The sequence below is a fragment of the Antechinus flavipes genome, chromosome 4, assembly GCF_016432865.1.
Source record: "Antechinus flavipes isolate AdamAnt ecotype Samford, QLD, Australia chromosome 4, AdamAnt_v2, whole genome shotgun sequence".
NCBI lineage: Eukaryota > Metazoa > Chordata > Mammalia > Dasyuromorphia > Dasyuridae > Antechinus > Antechinus flavipes.
Window position 1 is genome coordinate 474843595 of NC_067401.1, and position 15559 is coordinate 474859153.

At 38.0% G+C, this 15559-nt stretch overlaps 1 protein-coding gene across 1 annotated transcript in view; it reads left to right on the top strand.

Annotated features, from left to right (window-relative positions):
- The window catches only part of LOC127561679 (calreticulin-like), a 34214-nt gene that overhangs the window by 2866 nt on the left and 15789 nt on the right, over positions 1–15559 (top strand). Inside the window, exons 2-5 of the mRNA XM_051996859.1 lie at positions 4495–4596; positions 10439–10642; positions 10933–11027; positions 15128–15337. Coding sequence (XP_051852819.1) covers positions 4495–4596; positions 10439–10642; positions 10933–11027; positions 15128–15337 — 611 coding nt within the window. The remainder of the gene's footprint in view (positions 1–4494; positions 4597–10438; positions 10643–10932; positions 11028–15127; positions 15338–15559) is intronic.

Here is a 15559-nt window from a genome sequence, read left to right on the forward strand (position 1 = left end):
ATGATGAAGGGGATCTCATGTGGAGGCTGAATTTTGAATGAAAGCAAGTATTCTGAGAGGCAGAGGGGAGAAGGGAGATAACTTCAAGCAGGAACTAATGCAAAGGTATACTAGGAAGATTAACTACCACATGTGTGGAGTAGTGAGCAAACTAGGATGGCTGGACAGGGCATATGGAAAGTAGGTAAAGAGACTGGAAAGTTAGGAAGAACAAGTTGATAAAGAGCTTTACACACCAAAGAGAAGGGTTATAAGTGATCCTGGAGGCAATAGGGAGCCACTGGAGTTTAGTGAGCAGGGAGTGATATGGTCAGACTCACGATTTAGAAAAATCACTTTGGCAACTGAATAAAGGACAGACTGGGCCAGGGATAGACTTGAGGTAAAGAGACCAGAAAGGGGGCTCTTGGGAGACGTGATGTGATCTTATATAGAGGTGGTGGCTATGTGAGTGAAGAGAAGGGGATCAATGTAAGAGGTGTTTTAAACATAGATCACAGGGTCTTCCACTGAGCACGACATCCTATCCCCTGTCCAAGAAGTACAGTTCTGGAGGACTGGGCTTGGATGGATCCCCATTCAGCGCCCTAGTGATTTTTGGAATAGAGTAGCTCTTATATATCTCTGCCACCTCTTGAAGATGTAGCGCTTGGCTACTTTGCCTTGTTCTTTGTTATCCTATTACAAGATCTCTTCTTGTGGAACAAGCCCTAACCTGCACTACCCACCCTTGGGAAGGGAACAGAAAAACCATCTATCTCCTAGGGAATTAACTGCAAGAGACCATCTTTGATAAACAGTTGAAATAACAACTTGGGTCAGCCTCTCACTTCACCACTAGACTCCTGCTCAATCCCCACAACAGCCTTGTAAGAGAGGCACTGGGGAGACAAATGATTGCTAGATAAAATGAAATTACACTTAATAAGTGCCTTGCAAACCTTAAAGAACTCTCTCTATCTCTATATATCTACATATATAAATACTAGCTATTATTATTATGATGATGGAGATATGATATTTATTGGGTGTTTACTATGAATCTTCCAAAAGCTAACATTCTAATGGGAAAAGACAAAAACATAAAAAAATAGGGAAGATTATTTGTTTAGGGGCAATGGAGCTGTCGAGGAGCAAAAGGTAGTCAATGAAATAATACAAGAGTGAGATGAAGGGCCACTACTGAAATAATGGTTTGAATGGGGGAACCCCAATCAGGAGAACAAAGTCCACAAAGTGAATATAATCAAGAGTGAGTGAACCAGTCACTGGATTGTAAAAAGAGGGAAACTGAGGCTCAGAGGCATTAAGTGAAATAGGTCAAACAACTAGGCAATGAAATCCAGTCAAGAGTATAGTCAAGAGTGAATGAAGCAGTTTAATGCTCTCCTTTGGTTAAAAATAGTAAAATTGAGGGTCAGAAGCATTAAGTGAAACCAATCAAACAGCTAATAGTTGTTTGACAGTGAAATCCAATGAAATCCAGTCAAGAGTATAGTCAAGCCTTCTCAATGAGGGGGTGTGAAGGAGGAAGGGAGAGAATCTGAAAATTGTTTTACATGTTACTGGGGGAAAATAAAATACCAAAGGAAAAATAAATAGGAAAAGTGAGTCAGTTCAATGATCTCATTGGTTAAAAATTAGGGAAACCGAGGCCCAGAAGCATGAAATGACACAGGTCATAGCTGGCCAGTAAAATCTTTACCCTACATCACATTGCAGTTGGTAGCCAGTGGACAGGGATCCACTGATTGAGGCAGAAAGTCAGAAAAATGACAGCATGAAAGGAAGGACCACTCTCTAGTTGAAGCTTGAAATTTCTAAGAATTTCAGTATTTTTCCTGTATAGGGAGTCTTCTAAGTAATCACTTCTTATGGTAAAGGTGACAAAACACTGGCTTAGAAACCAAAGGACCTATCTCTGATGATATTTTTAATTTTGTTTATTTTACTTTTCTATAAAAGGAAGGAAGAAATCTATATGACTTGGAAAGTCTCTTCCAACTTTGATATCTATGACTATCATAGGTCTACCTACCCAAGACCTCCATCTCTGAGATCCATTTAAATTCTAATGCTCTCTTTCTGTGAGACTTTTTCAAATTTTTGAAGATCACAGTCTCATCCTCTGAATATTATCTCTGTTTCAAGGCAAGCATCTTCAGTGATACTTCAGCCTTCTGGGGCATGTTCCACTCTGTCAAAGCCTCTCCTTAGAGAGTTCAACTCGATGCCCCTGACTTTTGGTCAGGGTAGTGAAGTCAGGGTCTTGGCACTATCTTGCTCTGGGCACTATTAGTGTTTTAGTGCACCCAGGCATTGTATTAATTTTTTAGGGTGCTAAATCATACTTAGATCATTAATACTGTATTAGATGTTACAAATTAGAATGCAAAACCAAAATGAAACAGGCCATCCCTCTAGTCAGAGTAGTCCCTACTTTGGACGTGGGACACATGCTTTACAAATTTTATCTTATTTTGTGTTTGAATACAGATTGAACCACACTTTTAAAACTTAATTTTTCTTGAGGTCTTTTGGAAGAGCAGGAAGGGGTCTATGCTTTCTTTCACAACATGACTTTTATGGAAATGTTTTGCTAGATTTCACATGTGCCTTCTTGATGAGGGAGTGCGCAAGGAGGAAGAGAGAGTCTGAAACTCAAAGTTTTAAAAACAAATTGTTTTTTGTTTTACTGGGGAAAAATAAAATGCTAAATAATTAAACATAAATAGAAAAAATATGGAAATAACAAAATACTAACCACTTTGCAAAATACTAATAATTTGCATTTTCCAGAATTTCCAAAATTAAATTCTAATAATAAAAAGAAATAAGTATTATCTTATTTGATTCGGGAGCACTGGAGGGAGATAGAGCTGACATGGATTGATACAAGGAAGCTGGTGCAATAGTCAGGAAAGGGAGGGATAGTTTAGGTGCTCAAAGAGATTCTGAACAGCTCTAGCTAAAATTTTATCTCCTATAGGAAGCCTTTCCCAATACCTCTCAATGTTAACATCTTCCTTGTGTTATTATTTCCTACTTATCTCGTCTATAGCTTGTTCGTATATAGTTGTTTGCTTGTTTGTATATAGTTGTTTGCTTGTTCTCCCTCCATTAGATTATGAATTTTTGAGGGCAGAGACTGCCTTTTTGTCTCTTTGTGTATCTTCTGGGTTTAAGCCAGTGTCTGGTACATAGGAAGCACTTAATAAATATTTATTGACTGACATAGGAGAGTTGATTATTATACCTTTTATGGCAGCAGTGGTAATATTCATTTAATTCTCAATTCTTGGGAAATAAATAGAAAGCTAAGAGGTTATCTCAGTTTCTATATCTGTAAAATGAGAGTGTTTGATTTGATTATCTCTCAGGTCCCTTTTATCTCTAAATCTGGGGGTGGGGATTCTCAGGCAAACCTGTCTGGGCTTCAGTCACTTGACATTTACTAGTTGTGTGACTTAATTCTGATTGCCTCAAAAAAAAACCCAAATAGACAAAATAAACCTATAATTCTAACTTTCCTCTTCTAGCCTTAGTTTTCTCATCTGTCAATAGTGGACCAACCTACCTCCCAGAATTATTTTGAGAAAATGTTCTTTATTAGCCTTAATATACTAGAAAAGTGGGAGAGATGAAGATTATTCTCACCAGCAGGGGGCAATAGACATAAAGAAATATGACGCTTTTGGTCCTGTGAATCAAGGTCTGATAGAAGATTGAAGAAGGGGAAGTGGCCTGGTTTGTGCCCAGAGTTTGCGCCTAGTACATTCTGCCTCTGTGGGCCAAGCAATGGGAGAGATTTCTGAACATCAGTTTTCTACAGATGTTGTCTGGGTGAACCATGGCCATCATCATCATCATCATCATCATCATCATCATCAAAAGGAGGAGGAAATAGAAGAAGAAGAGGAAGAGGAACTGAAAGAAGAGAAAGAAATTTGTTGCCAAGAATTGTGCCCACATAACTGTTTCCCTTATAAGTTTTGCTACTTTAAACTTCTTTATGAGATAACTTTACATTTTTATATACTCTCCTTTTTTATAGATGAGGAAACCAAGGCATGGGAAAATAAGTAACTTGCCCAGGATCACATAGCCAGTGGGTTTGCCAGAGGCTAGACTTGAACTCAGCTCATCCTAACCCCTGCCATCTCTCCCTTAGGACACACTGCCGCTCACATATTTGTTTTAGTGAATTTCCTGGTATATTTATTCTGTCTTTCTAAATCACAAATATCAGCTGGCATAGGTCCTCTGAATCCAAATTCAGTAACCTTTCCCTGTATTCACTCACTTATTCACCAAGTATTAAATGCCTGCTGTATGCCAGGCACCCAGAATGCATAAGCCAGAATGGACCAGTCTCTGCTCTCAGGGAGCATCTCGTGGCCTCCCAATATTTCATGTGTCATCTGTTTAAATTCGACTTGGTCTTTCATGGTCAGATGTAAGGCATTTTGCATATATTTTTTCATTCCCTGACAGATGGATGGAAAAAACGGTGGGTCCAGTCTAAACACTTGTCAGAATATGGTAAATTCCAGCTGACAGCTGGGAAGTTCTATGGAGACAAGGAGAAGGATAAAGGTGAGTGTTACTGTCACTGGGAGTGGGTTGGACTGGAGAGTTCTGATTTTGCTATTCATGAGTCATGAACTTGTTGGTTCATCCCCCAAAGTGTTGTTTCTTTCTTCTCTGCCTTCCTTCTCAGATGCCTCTCCAAGGAATAGAGGGAGCCTGGGGTCCTCAGACTTGGGTCAATTAGCAAGCACAGACTTTGGCTGGTCCTCCCAAATTCCGATTTGGAATGACTTCACATCCAGTGATGGCTGTGCTCGATGGTATCCCAGGAGCAGCCTCACAAAACTGATTAGGATGTTGATCACTATACAACGATTTTTTTTTTTAACCATAGCATCTGTTAAGGCACAAGAGAACTATAATCTACATTAGTGGAGTGAGAACCACTATTGATGAAAGTTCAAGTCTTAAAAATACTGAGGTAAAGAATCCTGAGACTTAGAGCTAGAAGGCGTCTTTGAGATTATTTTACCCAAATCTTTTACTTTAAAGACAAGAAAACTGAGGTCCAGAGGAAAGGAAATAACTTGTTCAAGGTCTCAAGCTAATAATTATTACTTATTTAATTTAAATTTTAAATTTAAATCCAGGTCCTCTTATTCTAAATGTAGTATTCTTTCCAATCTAGTATGCTGCCTTTAATAAAATTTGATTTATGTACATATATATATATGAAAGTTTAAGAAAAAAATGAATCATTCATCTTAAGTTTTGAGAAAGTTTCTTATTGTGAAATTAATTCATTTTGTGGTGAGCGATATTTATTAAGAATCTACTTAGAATAATATTACCAAAGTTGATTTACATTTTTAATGCTATGCCAATAAAATTACCAAGGGAATACTTTTGGAATTCCTTTGGAAAAGCAAAAGATCTAGAGCATCAAGGAAAATAATGAAAAGAAGTGAGGACAAAGGGAGAATAGTATTTGCAGTCTTCAAACTATATTATAAAGCAGTAGACATCAAAGTCATTTGTTATTGCTTAAAGAGAAGGTTCAGCAAAACAGGCTAGATAATTGAGATTCAAAAATAATAAGAGTCGTTTGACTAATTAGAAAATACAAATTACCTCAGGAAAAACTCCTTATTTGATTAAAAATAACCTTTTGGGAAAACTGAAAATCAGTTTGGCAGAAACTAAACTTACAACTCTCATCACACGCCACAATCCATTCTAAATAGATATATAATTTTAATAGCTTTAGATTTTTTAAAAAATAATTATAACTTTTTATTGACACAACCCATGCCTGGGTAATTTTTTACATTATCCCTTGCACTCACTTTTATTCCGACTTTTCCCCTTCCTCCCTCCACCCCCTCGCCCAGATGGCAGGCAGTGTCATATATGTTAAATATGTCACAGTATATCCTAGATACAATATATGTGAGCAGAACCGAACAGTTCTCTTGTTGCACAGGAAGAGTTGGATTTAGAAGGTAAAAATAACCTGGGAAGAAAAAAAAATGCAAACAATTTACATTGATTTCCCAGTGTTTTTTCTTTGGGTGTAGCTGCTTCTGTCCATTCTTGATCAATTGAAATCGAGTTAGATCTTCTCTTTGTTGAAGAAATCCACTTCCATCAGAATACATCCTCATACAGTATCATTGTTAAAGTGTATAATGATCTCCTGGTTCTGCTCATTTCACTTAGTATCAGTTCATCTAAGTCTCTCCAAGCCTCTCTGTATTCATCCTGCTGGTCATTCCTTAAATAGCTTTAGATCTTTATGATCTTCAGATCAAACTATTAAAAAAAATTAGGAGAGAAATAAAGCATATAGCTCTCATACATATGAGTAAATATGTTCTTTTTTCCTGTTCAATTTCATCTTATTTTCAGTTCTAAATTCTCTCCCACTCCCCACTTTCTTCCCTACACATAGAAAAGACAAGATAGGAGATGTAATCTTAACCAGACATAGAAGCAATTACAAAAAAATTAGATACTTTCGATTACTTGAAAATGAAAAACTTCTGCACAGACAAAATTAATGTACCTAGGATTAGAAGGGAAGTGATTTAATGGGAAAAAAATTTGCATCAGATTTATCTGTTGGGTAACCAAGATATACAAATTATACAGAGACACACACATGTGCATGTAATATGTGTGTGTGCGTGTGTGTGTGTGTGTATGTATGTATAAGTAATTGGTAGATCTTTAGGATCTATCAATAATAGATCAATAGATATGATCAAAGGATCTAATGGATCCTTTAGATCGATTAATTGATCCCAGGATATGAGCCGACAGTTCTCAAAAGAACAGCTGCAAAGTATTAGTAATCATATTTGGGAATGATTTAAATCACTGTTAATAAGAGAAATGCAAGTCAAAATGACCCTGAGGTTTCATCTTACACACTTAAATTGTCAAAAAATGACCCCCGTAATGATAACATTCAATGTCCTCCTCAATAGAGGCGTTGTGGAAGGATAAGCACCTTAACAGATTATTGGCAAAACTGTGAAATGGTACTACCACTTTGGAAAGCAATTTGAAATTATACAAATAAAGTGAGTTAAATGTCTATACCTTTTGAACCAGAGATTCCATTGGGCTTAGCTACCAAGGAAGCCATGATTAAGAAGAAAGTTCATACCTCCCCAAATATTTATAGTAACACTTTTTTAAGTTCATACCTCCCCAAATATTTATAACAACACTTTTTATGATACCCAAGAATTGGAAACAAAGTAGATAGTCATCAATTTAGGAATAGCTAAAATGGTATGTGAATATAATAGAATATTACCATAATATAAGAAATGGCCTATGATGGGTGCAGAGAAGCATGAAAAGAGCTGTATGAACTGACACAGAGGGAAATAAATAGAACAAGAAGCACAACAACTACCACAATATAAATGGAAAGAATGATACGAGGGTGCTGGCCTTTTTGTTGTTGCCTAAGCAAGACTCTCCATGTCTTGACTCCAGGAATTTCCCTGGCTGTCCCACAGTCCTTTCCCTCCTCATCTCCACTCCTGACTTCCTTCATGTCTCAGCTAAAATCCCACCTTCTAAAGGAAGCTTTTCCTAACTGCTCAATTCAAGTGCTTTCCCTCTGCTTATTAATTACTAATTTGATGAACATTAGTCATTGGTAGGAGTTTATTCAATTTCTCCCTCCCTATGAAAGCTTCATGGAAAGAAGGAAAATGAGAGATGGCTAGAAATGGGAGGGAGATCATTTATTCTGGGTTTCCTGCTTGTCATCATGTCCCAACTACATCGGCTTCCATCTCGCTTAGTTTTGTTTCTGTCCCTCATAAAGACCTTTTCTTTTTTTTAAAATTTAATTTAATTTAATTTTATAATAACTTTATATTGACAGAATCCATGCCAGGGTAATTTTTTACAGCATTATCCCTTGCAGTCACTTCTGACTTTTCCCCTCCCTCCCTCCACCCCCTCCCCTAGATGGCAAGCAGTCCTTTACATGTTAAATAGGTTACAGTATATCCTAGATACAATATATGTGTGCAGAACCAAATAGTTTTCTTATTGCACAGGGAGAATTGGATTCAGATGGTAAAAATAACCCGGGAAGAAAAACAAAAATGCAAATAGTTCACATTCGTTTCCCAGTGTTCTTTCTTTGGGTATAGCTGCTTCTGTCCATCATTTATCAATTGAAACTCAGTTAGGTCTCTTCATCGAAGAGATCCACTTCCATCAGATTACATCCTCATACAGTATCATTGTCGAAGTTTATAATGATCTCCTGGTTCTGCTCATTTCCCTCAGCATCAGTTCATGTAAGTCTCTCCAAGCCTCTCTGTATTCATCCTGCTGGTCAGTCCTTACAGAACAATAATATTCCATAACGTTCATATACCACAATTTACCCAGCCATTCTCCAATTGATGGGCATCCATTCATTTTCCAGCTTCTAGCCACTACAAACAGGGCTGCCATGGACATTTTGGCACATGTAGGTCCCTTTCCCTTCTTTAGTATCTCTTTGGGGTATAAGCCCAGTAGTAGCACTGCTGGATCAGAGGGTATGCACAGTTCCTCATAAAGACCTGCTGAGAGATAAAACCAGGGTGGTGACTTTGGGGTGCTTAAGATGGACCCTGTACAGGAAGCTGTTGGAGAACTGGGTATAATGAGACTCTCTATGACAACACACACTCAAAACCCCTCAATAAAATGCCATTCCAGCCAAATCAGAAACACAGATATGTGCCCTGTTGTCAAACAAGACAAAATGTCGTTAATTTTCATTGTAGAACTCATTTGATGTCTGAGTGTTGATTATGGTAAAGGCTATGGTGAAGACTATTTGTGTGCCATTGTTGACCATGGCAAAGACTAAATGCCGAATTCATATTGACCATGATGAAAGCTCCACGAATTAAAGATGATGAAGACCATGGCAACGTATCATCCATGGTGGAGGTTATGGGTAGATTAAGTATTAGTGGAGGCAAAAGCCAAGGGCGAGACATAGATTGACTGGGATGAAAGCTACTTGTGAGCCACGCATATATGTCCTAGTCATATATTATTCATGGTGAAGTTCATGTATCGACCATGGGAAAGACTTTGTGTAGAACATGTGTTGACCGTGGTGAAAGTCAAATACTGAACATATATTGACTAATGAAGGCTGCCTATGGGTCATGTTTCACTATGGGGAAGACCACGTGCACGCCATATGTTGACCGTAGCACATCATGTGTTAGACATGTGTCGAATGTAATGAAAGCTATAATTGGATCATATGTTGAACTGCACAAAAGCTGTCTATGGGTCAAATATTTGCTGTGATGAAAGCCATGTTCTGCCTACGTAGAGACAGGAGTGAAAGATGGATTGACTTTGCCTCTTTTCATAAAGAAAAAGTCATAAGAGACAGAAAGATGCTACCTTCCGGCAACCAATCGGTTTTTTTGAGGTATTTGTATTCATAGTAGGGAGTAAGATATAAAACTATAAACTGGTTATATAAAATAAAGCAATTGATGATTGGATGTAAAATAAATGGCATCGGAGTCATTTAAATATCAGAGACAAGATCAGGGTCAGGCAGGGTAATGAAAGTCCTTTTTATTTTTATTTTTTTTGAGACTTTTTGAAGAAGAACCTCCCTGTAGTTTCAAAGTCACCACCCTGGTTTTCTGCCTTAGCATGTCTTTATGAGGTATGGAAACAAAATTAAATATTTATATATTATAATATAATATTTATATCTTATATTATGCTATATTGTTATTATGTGCCAGATACTTGCTAAGCATTTTTTTTGTTGCAAATATCATGTCATTTGAGCCTCACAACAGCTCTGTAAGGTGAGTGCTATTATTATCACCTTTTTTCAGTTGGCAAAAAAGTCTAGGATCACATAGTAAGTCTGAATTTGAATTCAGGTCTTCATGATATGACTCTAGGCCAATTCTGTATTCCTTGTCCAGGCTTATTTCTTATACAACTGAGACATATGCAGGATAAATTGGAGACAATCGGGGTTGGGAAAATACCAGGAAAAAGGGGAAGAAGGGGAGGCTTTTGAAGAAAATGGAACTTTAGCTGAGATTTGATGGAAGCTAGGAATGGGAGGCAGAGATGAGGAGGCGGCTCCCCCCACGAGGCTCCTCTCTGTTCAGTCCCAGCAGCATCTGGAATATAGTTGGCTCTCAACAAAGTTGAGTTGAATAAATAACAATACTTTTTTTGTGACAGAATCTGGCTCTTGGGGCACTTACTGTTGCCCCCTAGTCCCCAGTTGGCCAGTGTGGCCATCTCTGCCGTGCTGTGGGTTCTAGTTGGCGGGTGGGGTTTTCCACCGCTGACCCATTTCAGCTTACCAGCCTGTTTTCCGTCCCTTTAGGTCTCCAGACGAGTGAAGATGCCAAGTTTTACGCTTTGTCGGCCCGATTCGAGCCCTTCAGCAACGAGGGTCAGAGTTTGGTATTGCAGTTCTCAGTGAAACACGAGCAGGGGATTGATTGTGGGGGAGGCTACGTCAAGCTCTTTCCTCAGGACCTGGACCAAGAGGACATGCATTCCAACTCATCCTACTACATCATGTTTGGTGAGTTCTCTGGTCAAGGTCTAAGGACCCGATGGTGCTGGAATCCTAGAGTCGGAAGTGATCCTTAGAGGCAGCAGGGCTCTCTTGGTCAGGCCTGGATGGCCTCCCCAGGCCGAGACTCTGTGATCCCCACAGAAAAATTCCTTCCTTACTAACCCATTGCAGGCCAAAATGGGATGATCCTTCACCTTGCATGATTCTAACACCACAAGGGGCAGATTCATCTTTGCTTCTGGTCCTAAACAGTGATACTGCGGCTTATCTGATGTCATTGGGTTTTTAATTTTCAGGCCCAGATATCTGTGGAATGGGAAACAACAAGGTACATGTCATCCTTAATTATAAAGGAAAAAACCATGAAATTAATAAAACCATCAAGTGCAGGGTAAGTCCACAGGCCTGGGCATGGAGGTTTGGGAGAAATTCAGAGACAGCATTCAGATATCATAGAAAGTAGCAGGCAAAGTATGGTAGGACCACACAGTTTGGACTAGATGGTCCCTTGGGAATTCTGCTGATGCTGGAATTATGAGCTTTTTTTTCTCTTTTAAGGAGTGGTACTAGCAACAGAATAAATCATTTTATTTATTTATTTTTTGTTTTGGAAGTAATTGGAGTTAAATAACTTTCTTAGGATCACATAGTTAAGTTGGAACTCAAAATCTCTCCCTTTCTCTTGATCTCCTCTCCCCACTGAGAAGCCAAGCAATGTGATGTCAATCACACATGTGAAATTATGCAAAATACATTTCCATATTATAAAGATAGTTTTCAACACTTACTTGTGTAAGATTTTAAACTCATGTCTTCTGACTCAGAAAATAAGTCACTTAGAAACTCAGTACAAGGAGCCAGTAGAATTAGTCAAGTGATTTTAACTCAGTGGACAGGTAATAGCTTGACAAAGTGGGTGCCACTAGCAATGAAGGATTTTCTCTTATTGATTACCACTAAGTTCTTGAGCCCCTACTGATATGTTCCCTATTTATGCAAATCATACCCAAGAATACCATGATTCCTTTTCCCCCACTTAATAGTATTTTATTTTTTCCAATTACATGTAAAGATAGTTTTCTTTAAAAAAACACAATTTATTATTTTTATCATTAATTTTTTAAATTAAGTTTTGATTCTCTCCCTTCCTCTTGATCTCCCCTACCATTGAGAAGCCGAGAAATGTGATATCAATTATACATGTGAAATTATGCAAAATATATTTCCATATTAAAAAGATAGTTTTCAACATTTATCTGTGTGATATTTTGAGTTCCAAATTTTTTCCTCTCCTTTCTTTTCCTCCCCCTCCCCAAGATAGCAAACAATATGAAATAGGTTATATATGTACAATCATTTTAAACATATTTCCATATCCATGGAATAAACATATTCAATGTTGTTAAAAAAAATCAGAACAGAAGGGAAAAATCATGAGAAAGGAAAAAAAAAAGTAAAAACATCATGTTTCAATCCACATTTAGTCTCGATAGTTCTTTCTCTGAATGGGGATGGTGTTTTCCATCTCAAATCTGATTCTTTTTTTTTTTTTAATTTTTATTTAATGATTACTTTATATTGACAACATTATCCCTTGCACTCATTTCTTTTCTGATTTTTTTCCCCTCCCTCCTTCCACCCCCTCCCCTAAATGGCAAGCAGTCCTTTATATGTTGGATATGTTGCAGTATATCCTAGATACAATATATGTTTGCAGAACCGAACAGTTCTCTTGTTGCATAGGGAGAATTGGATTCAGAAGGTATAAATAACCTGGGAAGAAAAACAAAAATGCAGATAGTTCACATTCGTTTCCCAGTGTTCTTTCTTTGGGTGTAGCTGCTTTTGTCCGTCATTTATCAATTGAAACTCAGTTAGGTCTCTTTGTCAAAGAAATCCACTTCCATCAAAATATGTCCTCATACAATATCGTTGTCGAAGTGTATAATGATCTCCTGGTTCTGCTCATTTCACTTAGCATCAGTTCATGTAAGTCTCGCCAGTCCTCTCTGTATTCATTCTGCTGGTCATTTCTGACAGAACAATAATATTCCATAACATTCATATACCACAATTTACCCAGCCATTCTCCAATTGATGGGCATCCATTCATTTTCCAGCTTCTAGCCACTACAAATAGGGCTGCTACAAACATCAAATCTGATTCTTGTCACAGATCACTGAATTGCTAAGAAGAGCTAAGTCTCTCATAGGTGATCATTACACAATCTTGCTGTTCTTATGTGCAACGTTCTCCTGGTTCTGCTCACTCCATTCAGCATTGGTTCATGATACCATTGACTTTTAAACATGAAACATTTACCAAACAAAAAGAGAAAAGAAAAAATAACCTTAATGTTTATACAGTAGAAAACAAAACAGTAATAATCAAAACATAACAGCTCAGCCATAAACTTGACTCATATTCTCTAACAAAACACACATTGAATAGGTCAACATTTACAGAAACCTAGCAGTGATGTTCACAGGTAAGGAAACCATGTACCCAAGTCAGCTCATATTTTTAAACTGCAGGATTAAATGTCAATAGTTTCTTTTAGAGAACAGTCATATCACCTGTCTTCTGAGACTGTGCTCACCTGCTGGATGAAGCTGCTTTTCTGCTACTCTTGGATAGCAGGAGATTTAAACTCTTCTTAGTAATACAGAATCACTTCAGTGAAACAGCAGTCATAAACCTGAGGTCTGCAGTTTTTCAGGTCTGCTCCCTTAGATGGGTACTGAAGCCTTGTTAAATTATTTAGGGGAAAGCATGCCCCTAGATCTGCTCTTTGGACTCAGAGGAATTATCTCTCAAATCAAGGAGAATAATACAGGGCAGGGTAATCACACCCTTGTGAGGCTTCTCCACTCTGAGATTGTCAATGGCACTGAAGAGCAAAAAATAAGTCTTAAATGGTGCAGTGGATAGAGCACCAGCCCTGGAAGCAGGAGAACCTGAGTTCAAACCCAGGCTCATATTCTTTTAACACTTACTAGCTGTGTGATCCTGGACTTAACACCAAAATAAATAATATTAATAATAATATAAATAAATAAAATAAAATAAAAACAAGTCCTGCTGGCTTTTTTACATAACAGGATTCAACTTACTCCATTTAGCTTCATGCAAATACAGACCTCTCCAACAGAGACCTCCCAGTGACACAAAGGCTTAAATCAGCATCTCAGCCAACTCAGCCCCAAACAGTCATTCTTCCCCTTACATTCTCCTCCACTCTGCTTCCATCATTGTTGTCTGCTTATACACAGGCACTTGCTGATCTCTGTTATCTCATCTTCTCACCAACTCACCTGAGGTCTAATAGCTAGGCTTCTTTATGAAGAGTAACTCATCTATAACTCGGGTGGAGAACCCAAATCCCACAGTTCTACCAGGTGGAACACAAATGTGCCATGTACAGTTTTTTATAGTTTCCAATAAGTTCTTTCATTTCATTTCATTGATAGCCTTCAAAATTCTCAGAATAAGGTTATATGTTAAGAACTGACAGATAGCCATCCCTACCTTTATTCAGCATTCCTGCCTCTGAGCAACTTTCAGACCTTTCCCCTCAGTCCATTTATCAGAGAAATTTTTTTTTTTCAGGTCCTCAACTATCTGAAGCTGTTTTACTGGTCTCTTTCAGTAAATAAAATGGCCACATATAAAATGGATAATTTACTTACAAAAGGGGAAACACTATTAAAAAATGAAATAATATCAAATGTTTAGGAGCTTATATTCTATCTGGAGGAATATATAAAAACATATATATATATATATATGTATACATATATATATATATATATATATATATATATATATATATATAACACAAATATACTATATATTATGCACACACCGAGATTATACACACACATGTATGAAGTACATACAAGATAAACACAAAGTAATTTGAGGGATTCTAGTGCAGAGGGAATCAGGAATGGTACATGGAGTTGGTAATGTATGAACTTAACTTGCTTGTCCACGTTCCTGCTCTACATCGTTGTGGGTCCTTGAGTATATGTCTCCCAGGTAAATGCCTTGTCTCCTCCTCCTGGTCCAGTTAATGTTGTTAAATAATGACATCAGTAACGTTCCTCTCTGTCCTGTTCATTGATTGAAAGGTGAGCTCTGAGCCCTTCTTCTTCTACACAGCAAAACAACCCAACCGCACTAAGGAAAGTTGAGATCATTGAGGAAGATTAATCTGTAGGACAGAGAACTGGGTGATGTGGTTCTGTCCTTTCAAATTTTAAAGAGTCGAGAAGAAAGCTCTCCCTCTGCAATTCTCCCAGACTTTCTGCCATGCTGGGCTGGCTTGATTAGGGCTATGGGGTCAGCATCATCTGGGACCCTTCAGATTCCCAAATCAAGCCTCTTGTTCTCTCTCAGGTAAACTCCCTACAAGGGGAGTCAGACAGGATAATGCTGCAGAATTCTTCAGAATTGGCTCTTTCCCTTCTGTTCTCCCTTCCCTACAGATCAACAAGGACACTCATCTGTATACTCTGATCCTTCGTCCAGATTCCACATATGGAGTCAAGATAGATAATGAACTGGTGATAGTGGGGACCTTAGAGGATGACTGGGATTTTCTCCCCCCCAAAAAAATCAAAGATCCATATGCGAGGAAACCTCGAAAGTGGGATGAGCGACCCCAAATTGAGGATCCCGATGACAAAAAACCAGAGGTAAAACATGTTCTGTTCCTGGTCCCCTATCTACAAATGATGCTAATTAATGAGACAAAGACTTTTAGGAGCCATTGAAAGTATAACTCTTTCACTATTTCACTTTTAGCAGATATTTATACACATCTGGAAATCCTTTCATTCTGGGGCTCCTCTCTTTGTATTCCTGGGGACCAAACTATGTTGGACAGCTAATAATGCTTTATCCACCACACCACCTAG